The sequence below is a fragment of the Manis pentadactyla genome, chromosome 4 (genome assembly GCF_030020395.1).
Source record: "Manis pentadactyla isolate mManPen7 chromosome 4, mManPen7.hap1, whole genome shotgun sequence".
NCBI classification, from domain to species: Eukaryota; Metazoa; Chordata; class Mammalia; order Pholidota; family Manidae; genus Manis; species Manis pentadactyla.
The window spans coordinates 31,360,932-31,380,010 of record NC_080022.1 but is presented as its reverse complement, the minus strand read 5'-3'; the positions used below and the strand labels follow the sequence as shown (position 1 = coordinate 31,380,010).

The 19,079-nt window shown below is 51.5% G+C and overlaps 1 protein-coding gene across 5 annotated transcripts in view; it reads left to right on the top strand.

The window, feature by feature from the left end:
* RIMS3 (regulating synaptic membrane exocytosis 3) overlaps positions 1 to 17,299 on the top strand; it is a 38,578-nt gene extending 21,279 nt beyond the window's left edge. For all 5 annotated transcript variants that reach the window (XM_036893007.2, XM_036893006.2, XM_036893009.2 and 2 more), the window contains 5 exons: positions 4,426 to 4,567; positions 6,886 to 6,998; positions 9,220 to 9,321; positions 9,653 to 9,792; positions 11,305 to 17,299. In XM_036893007.2, coding sequence (XP_036748902.2) covers positions 4,426 to 4,567; positions 6,886 to 6,998; positions 9,220 to 9,321; positions 9,653 to 9,792; positions 11,305 to 11,517 — 710 coding nt within the window. In that variant the 3' untranslated portion in view covers positions 11,518 to 17,299. The remainder of the gene's footprint in view (positions 1 to 4,425; positions 4,568 to 6,885; positions 6,999 to 9,219; positions 9,322 to 9,652; positions 9,793 to 11,304) is intronic.
* Positions 17,300 to 19,079: the final 1,780 nt, after the last annotated feature.

Genomic DNA, 19,079 nt, shown 5'->3' with positions numbered 1-19,079 from the left:
TACTTTCTCAGACACCTGGTTATAGAATCCCAGTTATGCTCAGACATTGTCACACACAGTCACCCCCAGACCCCATGTCACAGAGGAGTCAGCCCTCCCCACCAAGACCTCCTTACTTTGTGGCATCAGCCCAGACACCAGCTGGTTTTGTTTTAAAATCTCTTCCTGCTTATTTTGCTCAGAGTAACAACTTCCCCAAGAAACCTTCAAATAGGCAGCTGGATGGGGGTGGTGAGGGGGCGGGGATGCCGGAGAATCCAGGGAGACTGCTCATCAAGATCCCAGTTGGGGCTGAGGGTGGGGGACTTTTCCAGACCTTAAAATAGATTTTTACAAAGCCCTTCACAGGAGCATGTGGGATGGTCTTTTCCAGCAATCAAGCTGCAGTGTGGTTTCTGGCTTAGGGAGATGCTAGACGGGGAGGGGGCTTGAGATTATTAGTGCCTAGAGCAGAAATGGCCTCTGTAAGTGAGCAGTGCAGGCCTGGCACTAGGGAGTCAGGGAGATGGGGATCTGGGGATCCAAGGGTTGGGCTGGGACGAGACCTAGGAGTGGGATTAAGGTGGGGGGATTAAGATTAGGAGGTCAAGGAGGTGTTGGGCCACGGGAGTCTGGTCTCAGGAGACTGAGCCCTACTGATATCCAGCTGAATCCAACACCCAAGAACCCAAAGACTTCTTCATGCCCAAGGTGATTTGGAGGGACAGGCCTCCAGGACCAGGGCAGGGAGTCACTGGGAGACACTCAGTGATCTGCCCAGGACTGTCCACCTACCTAGACTCCACCGTCAACAGGCAGGAATTACAGAAGACCAGGAAGACCTCCAGCCTTGAGGGGAGAATGGTGATGGGGTCCTGGACCACTTGTCTCTGCGGTATGCTAGGCAGTGGCTTGGGGCCCGAGGCAGGGGAACTGGCCAGAGGCCATTCTAACCAGAGGTTTGTGAATCATCTCATCGCCAAATGTCAGAGCAGGAAGGGCCCCTTGAGATCATCTAGTCCAGTGTACTCATTTTACCAGTGAAGCATCTGAGCCTGGAGAACAGAAGGCATTCTCCTGGAGAACAACTTGAAGTTGGCCCTTAGAGTCACACCGGTCATTTAGTAGCTGCATTCTTGGTAAATTGTTGTTATTTTTATTACCCATAGTCAGGAGGACCAAAAAAGAAACGAGATCTCTGGCTTCCATAGCTCTTACCCTTGCTTGTAACATACTCCTCTTCCACCTGTAATTCCTTCTCCCCATTTTTAAACTCCCAGGCCTTGATATTTCCAGCGTCCCAGCTTGAAGCCCCATCCTAGGTGGCAGAATCTGACCCTAGAGGGATGTATATTGCTAACACCATGGGCATTGACTATGGGAACTCTTTTCTGGGAACGGATCCTGGCAGGGTGCCCCTGCTGCCCCTGGTTGGGGTGCTCAGTGCCCTGCAGAGCTGGGCTGGGTGATGTGGGCAGGAACTCCTCTACTGAACTCAGTCTTCTGGACTCTGGGTCTGCACTTCCCAGAGGCCTCCTTCCTCCCAGTTTATCCATACCCTGGATTGGCTTGAGCTGTCCTCATGCCCTCCTCTTTGTGTTTAGAAGCCTCTGCCATAGTTCAGGCCCATGATATCTAGCTGGGACTGTTGTACCCTCCTCCTCTCTAGTTCTCCTGTCTTTTGCCCCTTCCAGTTTATTCCTCACATTTCCCTACAGTGGCCTTCCAAACTCACCCTGAAATTTTCAAGGACTGGTCCTGGCTCTGTAACTCCCCATGGGACCTTGAAAGAGGCATTTTCCCAATGGGTATCAGTTTCCTCTCCAGTAAAATGGAGTTAAAAAGGCTCACTCCCAGCTTCCTTCTAGATATAACATTCTCTAAGTCACAGGAGAAGTGAGGGTCAGGGCTTTTGGGTCCCAGGACACAGGTGGGTCCATCCTGGGCCCTCCTGGGCTGTCCCAGCCTTTGCTCAAACGGAGATCCTCTTTTCAGTACCAGGGACAGCGGCTGCCCCTTCCAAGGCTCTGAGCTCTGGGTCAGGATGGGGAGAGGGCTCAGGACTATTCCAGGAGATGCAATGAGGAGTACTGGAGGCTGGCTGTATGTGGTGGGGCAGATGGGATGGTTCCTGGAGTCTGTCGGTCTCCAGAGACCACAGAATTATCAAGAGCTATTTGGCCTGGTTCTCTAGAGAGAGAAGGTGCATAAAGTTACTTTCCAGATCAACAGGGTTCAGAGACTGAACAGATATGAAACCAGAAAAGGAATTTTCTCTAAGGTTGTAAGACCTTTCTCCCCACCCAGAAGACCTGAAGCTTAATCTCTGCTGAATCACGTCTCAAACTGATGTGGAGCTGATGGAGCGTAGTGAAAACAGCCCATCAGCAGACCAGAAGTCTGCGGGCCTGGGGTCTACCCCAGTGCTGTGAGCATGTGGACCTCAGGATCCCTATCTGTGAAATTACAGGAAGAGGGGGGCTAACTGAAGTGCCTCTAACATTTCAGAATTCTGTGACCCCCTGCCCCAGGACTCACAGTGGGTTGGGAAGGTCAAAGAAGATAAAATTTCTCCCAAATGGATCAAAGCTTTCCCAAGCTTCACAAGAAGGGGGATTGGAATCATGAGGTGGTGAGGCTTTGGCTTCAGCTCATGGTGTGTGTTGTGGAAGGGATGGAAGCAGAGGGAGGTAAAGTACAGACCCCACAGATCCACTTGCCTTCTAACTGGGTAAGAGAGGATATGGCAGTTAGGAGCCAGCGACAGTGTGAGTCCCCCCACACCCACCACTATTGGCCAGCCCTCCGTGTGTGGTAGGCTACATGCCATTTGTGGTTTTGCATCCATGTGTGTGATTGAATAGATGGGTTCAATTCCAAGTGTTACAATGTGAAGGTCACATGTATGTGGCAGTCATGTGTACATGTGACTAAGACCTAGTAGGACCAAATTTTCATGACTGTTGTATGAACATGCACATGACCTTCTGTGTGAGATCACTGTGTTCAAATATGTGATTGTTGGCACTCATGCATATCCCCTTATGCCTGTGAAAGAAACATGTATGAGGTAATGTGACTGTGTATGTGAGAGACAAACAGCGATAGTCTCACTGATTCTTGAATAGTAGCTGCTCCAATATTCCAGAAGCTGGGGTGGCTTCAGAAGACATTCCTGCTCACCACATCTCCCATTCCTCACTCCCAGTCTCCTCATCCTGTCCGTCCACTAATAATTCTGGCCCTCTTAGTCTTCCCTCCCCTAGTGAGACTTTCTGAAAGATTTTAGGATAAAGCAGGAGAAATAAAGTCCCCCTTCTCCAATGCTATAGTCTTAAACATCCCCTCCCCAGGCAACCATTGGGTATGGGTGGGAGAAGGGTTGCCAGGGTAGCCAGGCCCCCCCCTACTTTGGGGGCTGTGCTACCTACCCTACCCCCAGCTTCTCTCCATCTCTGTAGGCAACTCTACTCTTAATTTGCCTGGGACTCTAATCAGTGACAGCAAATGGCTCCTTTGGTACAGTTCCTATCTGAGTGCCACTTCCCTCTCCATCAAACTCCTCAGGCAGCCAAGCTCCAGCAGGGGTGTCCCTGCAAACCCTCAACCCATCTTCTATCTGCCCTCCACCACCCCGAGGAGGAGAGGGTGTCTAGAGGGACCACACTGCAATGCTGAGGAGGTTGCCATGGAAACCCAGGCAGGATGGTATGCTGCTAGGAGAGGCAGTGTCCCATGTTCCCTGCAAGGCTGAAGAGGAACTGGGGTGAGGGTAGAGGGTCCTCTGAGCAGGGGGTGAGCTCCACTGCATATCTTCTGGGTTCTTCTGTAGCCCTGTCTCTCAAAGCCAAAGGCAATTCAGGCCAACCTAACAGTCGCTCTCTTGGTCTTCCCTGAAGGCCTCTCCACCTCTCCACGTTCAGACCCACTTTGAGAATGCATGTTAGTTTGGGAGTGGCCAGGCCTCCCTGGGGTTTTTATAGGGCCTGTGAGGGTGTCACAGAGGTGGGCTGTGAGGTCTGGGTCTGATGGGGGCCATGAAGGTAGCTGGGAATGCCAAAGAAGGCAAACTTCCCAGAAGAGAAAGGAGCACTTAATTCTAAGGCACAAGGGCTGAAACCGAGTGGGAAGGTGGCCATTGGGGAGCCTGGCAGGGATGACGCTGAGCGCTGCAGGGCTGGGCTCTGCCTGTGACTCCCCACCGCCCAGGCCCCCCAGCTCCTCTCTGCCTGCAGCCATCTTTCTCGTTTATGTTGCTTGCATCCCTGCCCCGGGTAGAGCCAGGGGTCAAGCTGCACATGGGCTCTAGAGATCATTTCAGGAATGTTCCCTGCCTCCAGAGCCCTGCCCATCCTGTCGCCTCCCAAGAGGGTGACTTTGGTAGCACCCTCAGAGAAGCCCCATGGGTGATCTGACCTTGTTCTCTGTGTTTGGTGGTGGTGACAGAAGGGGCAACGAAGAAGCTGCGCAGCAACATCCGGCGGAGCACGGAGACGGGCATTGCGGTGGAGATGCGGAGTCGGGTCACGCGCCAGGGCAGCCGGGAGTCCACGGATGGAAGTACCAATAGCAACAGCTCCGACGGCACGTACGTGCAGCTCACCCCGCCGCATTCCCCCTGCCTCCCCAGTCAGTCCTCCAGGCAGAGCCAGGGGCAGGGCTGGAAGAGCTCCCATCTGAGTTTCCTGCCCCGATGCCTGGGTTCCTGCGTCTCTGCCTCCCCAGACAGCCCCAGCCCCGGCCCCAGTCTTCCTATTGCTGCAGGCTGCTGTTCTCCATCCAAATACCCCAGTGGCCCAGGAGAAGTTCATCCATTCTGTATTGATCATGCCTCCCACCTCCCAGTCCCTACAGGCTGCCCTGATGCAGAGGAGAGGCTTTGGAAGGAAAACATGATCCCTAAATCCTATTAAATCTAAAACCATTGTTAAGGCTCACAGGAATGGAGTTCTCACAGGTGGCCTTTTTGGACCTTCCAGAAGGAGGCTGGACTAGCTCCGTGTTTTTCAAACTGGGGTGATGGCTCATAGGCACGAAATAAAATTGGTTTAGTGAGCCAAAGCCAGCATTAGAAAGAGAAATAGAAAATTCAAATACACCCTACAGAATAAAGATGAATTATCTTGTGATTTAAAAATATATATAGATGCACATAGGTCTGTGACATTAAATGTATTCTTATATTTGCATGTGGGTTGCAGTAAACAATTCAAAGGTCACTGGGTTAGGTAGTCCATCCATTTCTTCTGAGTCTATGAAGCTGCGGTTTTATGACTTAAGATTTTCTGATTTGGCTTCGGCAAGGCCCAGTGATTGCAGTCTTGTGGCTCTATTATTTAGGATTCTATGACCATATGCCCCGCTACTGTGCCTACTCTATGAATGCAAGTAGCCACGAGCATGTATTGCATCTTACCATACGCAGGGCATCACTGCGCACCTCAGATCAGTGCTCCTTACTCGGATCTACCAGCCACTATCAGATGAAAAATAGTGTCTCATTTAACACTCTCAACAACCCTGAGGGATTTTGGTACTACCATTACCTCCATTTTATAAGTGGGGAAACTGAGGCATAGGATGATGATGAGGTACTATTTTCAAGGTCACAGCTATTAAGTGGCAGTGGAGTCACGATCTGAGTTAAGGCTCTTTGACGCTGTAACCTTTGTTCACAATCTCTACACTGTCTATACCAAGCTCCTAAAATTGTGTGACCTCATGAGTCTGTTTATTTAACCTCAGACCCCATTTTCCTAAGAATGAGCTGACTGTGGCCAGCAGGAGTGGGTGGGCCTTGAAGCCCCTTCCTGGGGAAGAAACATGGGTCCTCTCCAACAAGCATATGCAGCCCATCTCCCCTCCCTGCCTGTCCCTGGCCAAAGGGAACTCAAGGCCGAACTGTCCAACAGGGGATTCATTCTGGGAGAACCTTTGATCTCTTTAGCCAGGAGCCTGGGCACTTCGAGAAGATCTTAGAACATTGTTTGGTCTGGAGGAGCCCCTGAGCAGGCCTGGGCCAGCCCTTCCTCACCTGTCCTTTCTCTGCTGGCCACACTCAGAACATCTAGGCTTGAGGACATGAACAAGTAGCACTTTGCCCTTGATGATAGCAACAGCACAATAACTACCATTTCATTGTTTCCCTTTCCTTGGGAACTTTTCATGTGCCATCTGCCCATATCCTCACCATAACGCTATGAGTTGGGTATCATCTCTGTCTTGCAGGCAAGGCAAATCTCTTACCTCTTGGAGCCTCTGTTCTGTCACCTGTGAAGTTGGATAACAGCTCGCGCTACACAGAGTGGATGCAAACATGAAGTGACACAATGCACATGGAGCATTTAGTACACTATTGGCACCTGGCCATATTGCAATCACTGCATGTCTTGTTACTGTTTCCAGGCCACCACACCATGGACCACCCACCATCACTTGCCATTAATCTCAACCCTGCAACAATGTTATTTTGGTTTCAGTTGCTATTTTGGGCACCACCTTACATTATGCACTTGGATTTCAAACTTATGGTCAAGTACACCTCAGGTTTTGGAACTTGCTCCAGGCATTGAGATTTCTGGCCTAAGTGTCTGGTTCTTGGCATTAACATTCCCTGGTGAGGACACAGGTGTCCAGCAAGCCCTGCCTTTTAAGGGTCACCTTAGAAATCCTGATACTTGAGGACTGAAGAGCACCATTATGTTATGTTTATTAGTCTCTTTTCTCAAGTGACATTAAAGTAGTTTTCTTTAGTGTGCAGAGATAGATAGTTTTATTTGTCCCCAACCAAAGTAGTACACTCAGAGGGGAAAACTGAGGCACAGGGGCATGCCTGTGCCCCAGGGGCACAGTCACTGCACCCTGCCATCCAGACACCCTCTTGTGCCCATCTGCCTTCTTCTCCAGGTTCGTCTTCCCCACCACCCGGCTCGGAGCTGAAAGCCAGTTTAGTGATTTCCTGGATGGGCTGGGACCTGCCCAGATTGTGGGGCGACAGACGCTGGCAACTCCACCAATGGGTAAGTCTCCTTGAGGGCAGGGTGGGTAGGGTCCTGGCAGCCACACAACAGAAAGGGTCAGCTCAGTGGGAGCCCATGGGGTGCTGTGCAGGCAGCAGAAAGAAGTCCTCACTCAGGCTTCTGTGCCAGTGAGAAGTGTGCACAGCACTCATCAATCCCCCCTCAGCAGAGAGGGTGGGGTTCCAGCTTCTCTCTCTTGGCTACCCTGCTGCAGTGTGTACAGCACATTCCCTCCCTCGCTTCACCACACACTCACCCACTCTCCCTCTCCTGCTGTGTGCCCGGCAGTGCTCGGTGCCAGCATAAAAGGGGGACAAAACTCATCACAGCATTGATGTTCGTGGCCTTTTCTATCACTGCTTCTCTGTGTCCTTAGGCAAGTCACTTTCCTTCTTTGAGCCTCAGTTTCCTCATCTGTAAAATGGGAATAATAATACCTTAGTTCTGCAATCTAACAATTTATGGAGTTCTATTTGATGATTTACATGAAGTATTTAATTTAGTTATTAGGAACTGTGTCTTATTTGACTTGTTATTTCTAATAGTGCCTGGCACCTAGAAGCCTTTCAGTAAGTTTCTCATCCCTCTTCCCTGCAGCAGCAAGTACTTGCTGAAGTCTGTTCCTGGTCCTCTGAGCTGCAGCTCTGGCTCCTTCCCTCTCTCCCTTAGATACTGGCTGTGTTGGCTTTAAGTAGCTCCTCTCAGGCCCAGCTTCCCGAGAGATGCCTCCTCACCTCTACCCACTTACCCATCAGCCTGACCTGGGCATTGTCTGACCCAGACATCTTTATTCAGCTCTCATTTGGACAGTGTTCAACATTTGACCTTACAGCAAATGAGGAAGCTAAGCAAAGACAGTGCCCTGCTACAAGCCATGCATGGGGCTGGGGTACCACCCCAGGCCAGTACTCTTCCCCCTGCACTGCCCTGTCTTCCTCTAATATGCTCACATGGGAGCCTTTGTCTGAGGGTTTCATGGGGACACTCAGAGGGTGAGCATCAGCTCTCATCTGGCTCTTGGGGTGGATTTGGTGGCTAAGTCCTAGCTAGCCCTTGCTTCAGGCTCCTAAGGGCCCGGGGAGTCTGCTTTTCCCAACCCTAGGCCCAGCCAAGGGCCGGGAGGTGGTGAGAGGAGCCAGCCACTTCCTCAGAGTTAATGCGCCATCACATTCTGGAACATTTGTGTGTCCTGCCCCCTGGTGTCCAAAGCTGGGAAGGAGAGGCTTGCATTTGCCCATCTTGTTAGGGAAGTCACAGAGAGATTGATTCCTGAGACACGCCCTGCCCTCCCGTGGGGAGGTCAGGAATAGCTAGAGGGAGGGGGATGAAGGCCAGGATGTCTCCTGAGAGTAATAAATCCTCATATTTCCAAGTATGCAAAGCAAATGCATGATACAAGCAAATGCATGATAGCTCAAAGAATCTAAAATGGGTGGCTGAACCCAAAGTCTGACCAATTGTCATTTTTCGGCACCAGCCTTATGATTCTGCACCCCTTTCAAGGATGTTACAAGTGACTAATGCATAGTTTCAAATTCTGCTAACCCACATTGAACAAAGCTAAGAGTTCTAGAAATCAGATAACTGGCATGACTCCACACACAGAACTTGCCCCAGCTGGACATCCGTTTTGTGGGAGCAGAGTGAGTTCTCGGGTATCTGCTCCCAGGAAATGTACCAGCCTCTCCTCCATGCTTTGGCAAGGGTCCGAGCAGGCCCTCATTCCCAGGGAGGGCCTCATGTCCTAGGCAGGGTCATATCTTGACATCTCTTCAAACTGATATTCTTGAAATATGTGTTTGACAAATATTTAGGGGCATGGCTGAGGACTGCTGTGGAGAATGTGAAGAAGAGCCACTAAGCCCACAGCCTCCCCTCTGTCTTCCTGACACAGGAAGCTGTGTCTCCAAACTTACTATTCTGCTTGGTAAAACAGAAGCTGCCCAGTTAACCAGACTTACATGGGAGTTTGGCAGCCATTTGTTGTTACCCAAGCATGCCCCTTGCGGGTCATGCTCCCTCCCTACCCTGAGGGACCTATCAAAGCATTCCTCAGCCACTTTAAAATGGTCTCCCAAGAGCAGGTCTGGCGCATGCAGTTTGCTCCATCCTGTGCTCTTTCTAGTGTTGTGGCGTCCTCTGCAGACTGGCATTCTTCACAGTGGCCATCTGGCCTGCCCTGGGTCTGGCTTTGCCTGGACTGTGCCTCTTCTCCTTGCAGGGGATGTGCACATTGCCATCATGGACCGCAATGGGCAGCTGGAGGTGGAAGTGATTGAAGCTCGGGGCCTGACCCCCAAACCAGGCTCCAAATCCCTCCCAGGTAAGGCAGAGCATCTGGGAGAGGGATTTTGGAAATGGGGTCCTGCCAGGGAGGGTGTATAGCTGAGCTCTGGGTCCAGCAAGTCCTCAGCTTGCCATTGGCCAAATCAGTATTCTTGACACTGGAGTCACAGCTAGAAAGCTAGTGAACAGGGGTGAGGGTGGGGGAAGCTGGAGGGGTCAGTGTTTGCATCAGTTTCTTCCTGCTGTCCAGTGCTCAGCGCATTCCACTCACCCTGCTGACCTCCCGGATTACCCGGAGGCGAGAGATGGGGCGGGCCATAGCAGTCTCTCCTGGGCCCCTCCCCATCATGCTTTCTCCCATCCCTCAGCCACCTATGTCAAGGCTTACCTGCTCGAGAATGGGGCCTGCTTGGCCAAAAAGAAGACAAAGGTGGCCAAGAAGGCCTGCGATCCCCTGTACCAGCAGGCCCTGCTTTTTGACGAGGGGCCCCAGGGCAAGGTGCTACAGGTGAGTGTTACGGGGCCAGCAGGGCAGGTCAACTCTTAAAGACTCCAGGTTGTGATTAAACTTTGTTTCATGGGTGATTCCTCCTGTGCCAGGCACTATACCAGCTGTGTTGATGCACGTTACCCATTTATTCCCACAGCCCAGTGAGGTGTTTGCCCCTGATCAGTTCATGAGGAAACCCCGGTTCAGGGGATAGCACGTTTGCCCCCAGGTTGCACAGCTGGTAGGTAGAGGCAGGGTTTGCCCACCATCACCTTCCTCCTGGTGCTTATGTTTACTGCGCAATGCCTCCATGCCAGGCTCCATGTTAGCTGCTTTCCAGGCATGATCTTTCATCCTTAAGGTGATCCTGTGAAGTAGGTGTGATTCTCCCCATTTTGCAGATAAGGAAACAGGCTTAGAATGATGAAGTGATTTGCCTGAGGTTCCAGCTAGCAACTTGTAGAGACAAGTTGAGCCCAGGCCAGGGTGACGCTCACCCCTGCTATGTGAGCATGAAGCCCCCTTCACGGCAGTCCTGGGAGCCAGGGGTCATCATGCCTGGTGCATTGGTGAAGTACATGAGGCCCACAGAGGCTCAGTAGGGGCAGAGCACGGTGGGGGTCAGTCTCTGGGTTCAGTCAAGTTCCAGCTTGACTACTTATAATCTATGGGTGGTATCCTGTGAAGAACAAGAGAGGCATGTTGAGGGCCTCTCATAGTGCCTGGCACACAGACAGCTACTTACTGAGTGTTAGCAGGGGTGGCTGGTGGCTCTTGGCCTTGGCTCTGAGGCCACAAGGTTGGCAGATGAGAGGCTTGAGCTGGGGACTCTCTGGACTGTATGACTCCTTGACTAGGGCTGTTCCTCTGGGCCAAAGTCATTGTATGGCAAGGGCTCTTGAGCTGCAAATGGCAAGAACTGCAGAACTCTAGGGTTCTCCGTGGGGGAAGGGGCGATTTTGGATGTCTGTGTTTATGTATTGTGGGACTCTGTTTTGAAAAAAGGATTCACTAATAAAAACATAAGTTTGAAAATTCACTGAGCTAATTGAGTCTCCTCTCCCAGTTTTACAGATGGGAGCACTGAGGTGCAGTGAGGGCTGGGCTGGCCCAAGCAGGAGCTGTGACCCAGGTCCTGGACTCTCAGTCTGCTCTTTTCTGGGGAAGGCTGTCATCTGGGATGCTGGGGGGCTCTGACATCAGACCCAGGTTCCAATCCCAGCTCTGCCACCAATTACTGTATATCTTTGGGTTAGTTAACCTCTCTGAGCTGCAGTTTCCTCTTCGTGGAACTAATACTACATAGAACCTCTACCTAGATGGCTGTGACAATGGAGATAATGTATATAAAGCCCATCAATCGAGCCCGGCACACCTTACGTGCTTAGAAAGTTGTTGCCCAAAATCAACCAGAGTTCTGGCTGTCTGTCCCGTCTGTGCCCTGGAGAAACGCATAGGTTCTTGGGCCCACTGCCCAGCCCTGGAGTCAGGGAGGTGGCTCAGCTGCTCCCTCTTTCTCCCCATTGGCAGGTGATTATCTGGGGCGACTATGGCCGCATGGACCACAAGTGCTTCATGGGCGTGGCCCAGATCATGCTGGATGAGTTGGACCTGAGCGCTGCGGTCGTTGGCTGGTATAAACTCTTCCCTACGTCCTCAGTGGCGGACTCAACACTTGGATCCCTCACCAGGCGCCTGTCCCAGTCCTCCCTGGAGAGTGCCACCAGCCCCTCGTGCTCCTAAGGACCTCAGGAAGAGGCTGGGCTGTGGCGTGGCCCCCACCTCCTCACCTGTACATAGTCTCCATGTCTTTCTGGCCCCCTTGCCCTGCTGCATGCCTGTTGGCTACTGGGCCCATCCCAGCTGGCAGTGGAGACAGGAGTGGGTGTGTTATGTGTGTGTGCGTGTCCATGTGTCTGTGTGTCTACCTGTGTGTGACCATGTTATATCCATTCATTGTCTGGGTGTAGTCAGTCTTGGTGGTGTCATAGACTGAAATCCATATCTCTCTGTGTCTCTTTGAAAAGAAACCCAAAGGAATGTTATGTGGACATGACTCCCATTGAGTACATGGGTGGAAATGGGGGACACAGCCATTGGTCTGTCCTGCCTGATCCCATGCCTGGGGCAGAGCCCATGTGTCCCTGCCTGTCCCTCCTCTTGGTGGTCCCTGCTTAGTTTTCTGTCTTGTCCTTTGCTCCACTGTTGCCTCTCCCAGCACTGCTGCTCTTTTTTGAGGAATGTAGCCTCCAGTGCAGCTGGCCACACCCAGGCCCTTCTGGGGACCGATACCCCTCCTCCCCACCCAAGCGCTCTGGAAGCCCCTCCCACTGAATGCACCTGTAGCACGAAGCATGCTCACCTGGTGCCCTGGCCAGGGCCTGGGGAGCTGCGGGCTTGGAAACTGCCTTCTCCCTTGGACTGGAGTCACCTCCTTCCTACAAGCAAAATGCAAGGAAGTCTTAGTTCCGGGGTTGCTAAGTACCTTAGAGGGAAGTGCCGGGACTTCCCTTTAGCATTGTTCCTCACCTCCCATCGCCCTCCACACCTCCACCTCCGACATGCCAAAGGCGCTCTCCCAGTGGGCCCCAGGAGGTGTGGACTGGAGGGTCTTGACATCCAGGAGGCCAGCCCCAGAGGGATGTTGTCTGTCAAAGCAGACAGTCCCTGGAGGCACTCCTGTCCACCCCAGGCCCTGAGGATGGCCCTACCCCTCTCTGCCCTCATCCTGGTGGGGCCTGGCTTGAGGAGATGCTGAGGTTACGGCTGTTTGCTGGCATAAGAAGGGTGGGGGCTCATTGCCCTGAGCCACTGCTGAAAATCCTGCCTGGCCTTTGGGGATTAGCTGCATAAAGTTGATTATTTGGGGCTCTTTTTTTTTTTTTTTTTTTCTCATTTCCAGACCAGGTTTCTTGTCTGGGAGCTCAGACTCACTTCGGCTGCAGCCTCCTGCCTCCACAGACAGCCTGGTGCTGGACCCTAGACTGCCACAGTCACCAGCTCTGTACAAGCAATACTTAACCCCTTAAGCCTCCCTGCGTCCTTGTGCACCACCATTGCCCTTGGAGAGTGGCCTTGCCTGCTCTGGGCGCCTCACCTGCCTCTGCTTTCTTTCCACCCTTGCCTGGTTGGAGCTTCCCAAAGCCACTCAAACCCTGACTTGACAGGGCCCTGGGGGTGGGGACAGTCCCTGGGCTGGACCTGAGATGCCTGCTGGGAATCCTAAAGTCTGGCTCAGGGAGGCTCAAATCTGTCCTCTCCCTCCTTGGGTCCAGAATGAAAGGCGAGAGGTTGCCCAGGAGATGGACATAGCAGCCCTTGGGCCCATATCTAGTGGGGAGGAAATTGGTGGCAGGAAGGGTCAAGGTAAGGAGGACTGTCTCTGTGCCTCTTCCCCAGACATCATCCCCAAGTGCTGTGACAACTCCAACCCACATATGTGAGGCTGAGAGGAGCTACCCAGTGAGGGAGTTCAAGTCTCAGGGCCTGAGCACTTGAACTTCATTAATAACCAAAGCCAGATGGGCCTGGAGGTGGATTCTGAGGGGGCTGGAGAAGGAGGCTTTCTGGAGGTAAAACTGTCTCTATCTGAAGGGCCTCCTTTTCTGGCAGGGATCACATTAGGCTGAAGCCAGAGCCCTGTAATTTCGCCCCCCAAAAAACCAGGGGAGGAAGCCAGGACCCCAGTGGTCCTGCCCACAGACAAAAAGCGGGTGAGGGCAGTAAGAAGAGGCACTAAGTGAGTGCCTGGGATCCTGTCCTCCGTGAGCCTCCACCCTGGGGTCCTCACAGATGAGGGCCGCGCTGTGCTGAGGGGAGGGAAGGCAGCGGCCATCTTTCCTCCTTTTCCGTATGCAGAAATTCTCTTCACTTTTGGGACTGGGTAATGCGTGCATTTCTCATGTTTCTAAAAATGAGGCAAAAGGCTCTGAACTCTTTGACCCTAGAGTGGGGAGAGGGAGGAAGCTTGCTGGCAAAAGGGTATTTTCGTGGCCTGTCCGTGATGCATCCACTCCAGGGCAGCTGCCCTCAGGAGAGAGTGAAGACTGTCTGCACGTGGGGAGTGAGTGGTGGGACTTTGTGTGCTCCACAGGGTAGTGTAGACATTTGCTGATGTGGCACCAAGTGGTGGCACCCAGACCGTGCAGTCACCCTCGGGGCATGGGGGTGGCACCCTCACCTCTGGGGGCCCAGGAGGACAGTGTCAGCAGGGAGGCTGCGGCTGGGTGGCTGTGGGTGGCACCCCTGCCCGGCCGAGGCTGGTTGGCGCAGGGGAAGTCCTCGCAGAGGGCGCTCTGCTGTGTTGGTAACTTGGGCTGGCCTGCCTACACTTCCCAGCTGCCAAAACTGCCCAGATGCTAAGTCACTCCACCAGCCCACCTCTCCAGGGGGAACTAATTCCCCTCAATTGACCTTGGGGACTTATTCTTTTTAACCCTTTGCACCAAATAAGTTAACTAATCTCCACCTGGTTTATCCCCCTTCACCTTATGAGGTGAGTATGTGTGAGGCTGAATGGAGTTTCTCAGCACCCCGCAGGCAGGGGCTGGTCTGAGAAGCTCCAGAGCTAGCCTGTCCCAAGAGAGGAGGCAGCACGAGTGGACTCCTGGCCTCCCCTGGGGTGGGGAGCCTCTATCCTTTGAAGGAGGGACGGCGGGGTAGGAAGGACCAGGATCCCCAGGGTTCTCCCTCACCCGGGACCACCCCCCTGCCTGGCAGAGTATCCTGGCTCCGAATGCCCCCTTACCCCGGGGGAGAACCCCGAGTTGATTGCAGGACGGTGCTGTCTGGCATTCCCTCTTCCCCTGCTCAGGCAGGAGGGGTGGAAATGCGGTAGGGATGGGAGCGGCCCCGCAGCAAGGCTGGGCTGCAGGAGGAACCGTGAGGGAAGATTCAGAGCATCTGTCTCCACGTTTCTCCCCTGCTCCACGTGTCCCACTTCCTTCCTGGATGCCTTCCCCACCCACAGGAAGTCTGATGAGCGTTTGCTATAAATTACGCTCCAGTAGGCGGGGCCAAGTCTTGGTTTGACAGGGGAGATTTGATCCTTCAGGGAAGAACCATCTCCACAGCGCTCCCCCAACCCGTCTCTTCTACCACCCAGCTCTCTTAAGAGAGGAGCACCCAGGAGGTTCTCATTATGCATCAAGTCCCAGGCATTGTCAGCAGTTCATGGGGCTGAGCCAGAACCCTGGAACCCCAGGAAGAGGCACCCATGTAGCTCATCAGCTGTGGGCTCACTGCCGGTTAGAGCACTGAGGTCAAGCCAGTTCTTCCAGTGGCATGACGTGAACCAGGACAAGCACGCCTGAGCTCTTCTTTACCGTGAGCATTGAGGTGAGCAGGGAACCCCCGACTTGTAAAGACAGCAGAGGCCTCCTGAGGTACTTCTTTGGAAACGAAATGTAGCACAATTTTAGACTGCATTACCAGGAACCCTGACATGCAGCCAGAGTTCTTGCTCCACACCCCGCTGCCCAGGAGACACTGAGCTTCTCTACCGCTGGGGCTCCAGAGCTCCTAATACCTCCAATTTCCCATCTTCCTTGGCCCAGAAAGCAGCAGGGCTTCAGGAAGGCTGCTCTTCTGTTTCTCTGCTTCCTGCACTGTGCAAACTCTGTGCGAGAAATGGCTGCCTTGATGTTGGTGTCAACCAGGTGTCCTTCCCAGGTGGAGAGAGGTGATGCATCATGCAGGGCTGGGAGGCTGTCTAGCCAGACTTCTGCAGAGGCTGCAAGGAGATGGAAATGACGAGGCCTACTTCCCTGCCGACTCCTACCTTTCTCTCCCTCTGCTCAGCGTTTTCCCCTCCAATCTCTTGACATGTAAAGAGGCTCTTTAAAATGCTGCTTCTTGTACTGGATTATTGTTCATTGAATGATCAGAGAGGAGATGGGAACGTAGACTCGTCCCCTGCCTTCCCCCTCAAGTCTGCTTTTCACTCAGGTCAGAAGAGATTGGGACAAAACAGAACAATCATGACTGAAGGGCAGGGGAGCCCCATCCACTCAGGTGTAGCCTGATGGGGGCTGGATTGGTCTGGTCTGGCTGGGAAAGGATTATTTTGAAAGAGTGCCTGAGCATCTCAGAGCAATGTCAGTGATGCCAAAGAGAGCAACTTGGCCTCCCTGGGCACCAACTCTGCTGGTTGAGCTGCCCAAACGTGGCACGGGTGTTGGCATGCCCACTGGTGGGGCCTTGTTCTCTGACAAAGGGCTTAATCTTACCATGTAGCAAAGCAACTCCCCCTCCCCCAACCCTGAGCTTGGGCTTTTGTGGGCCCAGTACAGCTGTGCCTGTGAGGGAAACCAGGCCAGTGAGAGAAACTTATATTCTTTCAGGAGCCTCCACTGGTTTGAGAGCATGAGTGGACCAGTAAGGACAGGGCCTTGGGCCTCCCAAGGAGTTCACACCAGTGTCAAGAAGCGTCCCTGGGACTGGGTCTCAGGGGCTTGGCTAACAGAAAAGGGCCTGGGGAAGCACCGCCTCTTTGGTCAATGGCTAGATAGCTGGCTACAGGGAATCAGAGTCTGTTATAACAGCTTCACCAGAAACTGTGACCTTGTGCAAGTCTCTTCACCTTGCTGGGCCTCAGCTTCCTCATCTGCAAAATCAGAGCATTTGCTAATTGCACCATGGTTCCCTCCAGGTTGTAAAAGTCTGATCTGGAGCTGATGAGGGTTGTGAGCGTGGTGCACCTGGCTCCAGGGGCTGGTTTCTCCCTGCCCCTGGTGGCCAAGCTCGGCGCAGGTCCTCATCTGTCCACACTCAGATGCTGCTTCTGACAAGAATTCTGGGAATACTAAAGACTCTGCTTCCACTTCTTTGTGGTGTATTCTCCCCCTTCTCTCCTTGTGTAATGGTGAGAAATCGTTAAGGGTTGTCTACAACGGACAGTTTTCAAGGTGCTGATGTGATGTCACATCCTCAGCTGCGTCCTGCACAGGTCAGTATCCCCACCAGCAGCTGAGGCTGCGTCAGTCCTCATTTCTGCTTCTACAGTGACATCAGTGGGACACTGAACATCTGAGAGTTTGAAAGGAAATGCTCTCTGATGGGAGGAGAGAGGGAAGTCATTTTCCTTCAAAGTATTTTGCTTCTTTAAACTCACTCCTCTCTCCAGAATGTTTTATCAGACATCTCAGCAGGCAGAGTGGCTGCTTTCATAGGGAACACTGGCCTGATTGTTCTATCCATTCCTTTAGAATGTAAATTCACAAGAGGCAGGAACCACTTTTTTAGAATTTCCAAATGCATCCTGCAAAGAAAGAGATAGCTGATAGGGACTGACAAGCACACTGTTTAGATAAGAAGCAATTAGCCTTTTATATCTGTGCTCTATACATTTTCTATGTGCAGCATCTTTCCAAACTTGTGGCTCCTGTGTGATAGGTGGACAGCTGGGAAGGACTGCCGGCTGTTTTGTATGACATTCTTGCCAATTCCCTTGAGAAAATTCTTCACATGGCTTCTGCATGTACAGTATTTGGGCAGCAAAAAATGATTAAAGTCGGTTTGAAAATGGTTTCATGTGTTGCTTTCTGAAGACAGTTCTGAATTACAGGAAAGAAAAAACAGGGTTCCAGGTAACTAAAACAAAGAAGAGAAGGCTGCCTTAGCTGAGAGGCAGCAGAGAGCTGTGTATGTCAGGAAAAGGCCTGAAAGATCTGACCTGGGCCTCGGAGTCCCGTTTGGGAACTCTGCTGCCACAGTGATGTCCTGGGGCCATGGAATCTGAGATGTCCAGGCAGCTTCTCAGCTCTGTCTTCCAAGGTCCCTGCCTACAAGCCCTGAAAGCCTTCTATTCCCACAGACTCTGCAAGGGAGGCCCAGAGTCAAATAGAAGGGAAGGGATGATGGCACTAAGGCCACTGCTTTTGACCCACTGTTCATTTTTCTTTGAGCTTGGGTCCTGAAGTCCTGTGCAGTTGTATAGCTGGGGCAGCCTTGTTTATTTCAGCCATACCTGATGCAAGCAGTAAACACCTGATACAAGGTTGACCTCCAGGGCTATGAACTACAGCAACCATTGACCCCTGGAACACCCCTCCCCGCCTATGCCTCAGAGAGGCACAGAAAGGAAGTTAACATTTAGTCACTTCTGGGCAGCTCCACCATCCTCTTAGGGCTGGGTTTCAGCGGTCAGAAGATGGGTAAAGGAAGTGTAGCAATGCCAGAGCACATGCCTGCTGGGGATACATACGGCTGACATTCTTCATCCCAAGAGCCCTGCGGAGTGACTTCCACTGCTTTGGCTCTGGCCTTGCGGTTCCAGCGGGCTCCATCTCTTGAGGGAAGGCTCTTGAGCTCAGTATATGAACTCTGGGGCTTCCTAGGGCTCTCTCTGTCTCTTCTTTTCTGCTTCTGTTCTCTCCCTAAGACATCCTGGACACTCTCATGAGTTTAAGAACTTCTATGCTTCCAGTCCGAAAAATTTAAAAAAAAGAAAGAGGGCAAAGGGGATGGAACTGAGACCCACAAATTCTAAAGGATGTTCTTCAGATGGAATATAGCGTATACCTTCTAGGGTTACAGAGGGGTGACATGTTAAAGGCTCAGAACAGTGCCTGGCATGTGGTAAATGCTGCTATTTAAATAGTAAAAGTCTGCTATTAAGGAAAATGATCCCAGATGGAAGGGCTGAGATGCAAGAAGGAAAAGTGAGCAAAGAAACAGGTTTTTAAAAATTAGCAAGTATTAACATAACATAAAATTATGTTTAATATATAAAATTAGAAAATCAGGAATTAAAATATTGGACAACAATAGCACATAAGTTGGTCCTTGGAGTGTTCTTGAAGAGACTAAAGACATTGAATAACCTCAGTCTTCCTTAAGTATCCATGTTAAAATCTAGATTAAATACTAAGAAAACAAATAGAATTGAGTAGTAGCAAAAATCCTAAATACAAACATGAAAACCAACAGTGTATTAAAAAATGATACATCATAATCAAATGGTGTTTATCCCAGGAATGCAAGGATAGGTCATTGTTTTCAGAAAAATTCATCACTGTAATTCACTACATTAATAGAATCCTTTAGGAGAACAATTGTATAATTATCCTAATGCAGAGAAAGCATTTTATAAGGCTTAAGTGTATTCATAATAAAAACTTTCAGCAAATAGAAAATTACTTTCTTAATCGGATAAAAATTATATACCAAAAAACCTACAGCAAATACGTTAATGGGAACACTTTTGAAACATTCCCTTCAAGATCACTACAAGGAGGCCCACTATCACTGCTACCATTTAACATAGTTTTAGGAGTCATGTGTAGAGCCACAAAGAAAGAAAAAAA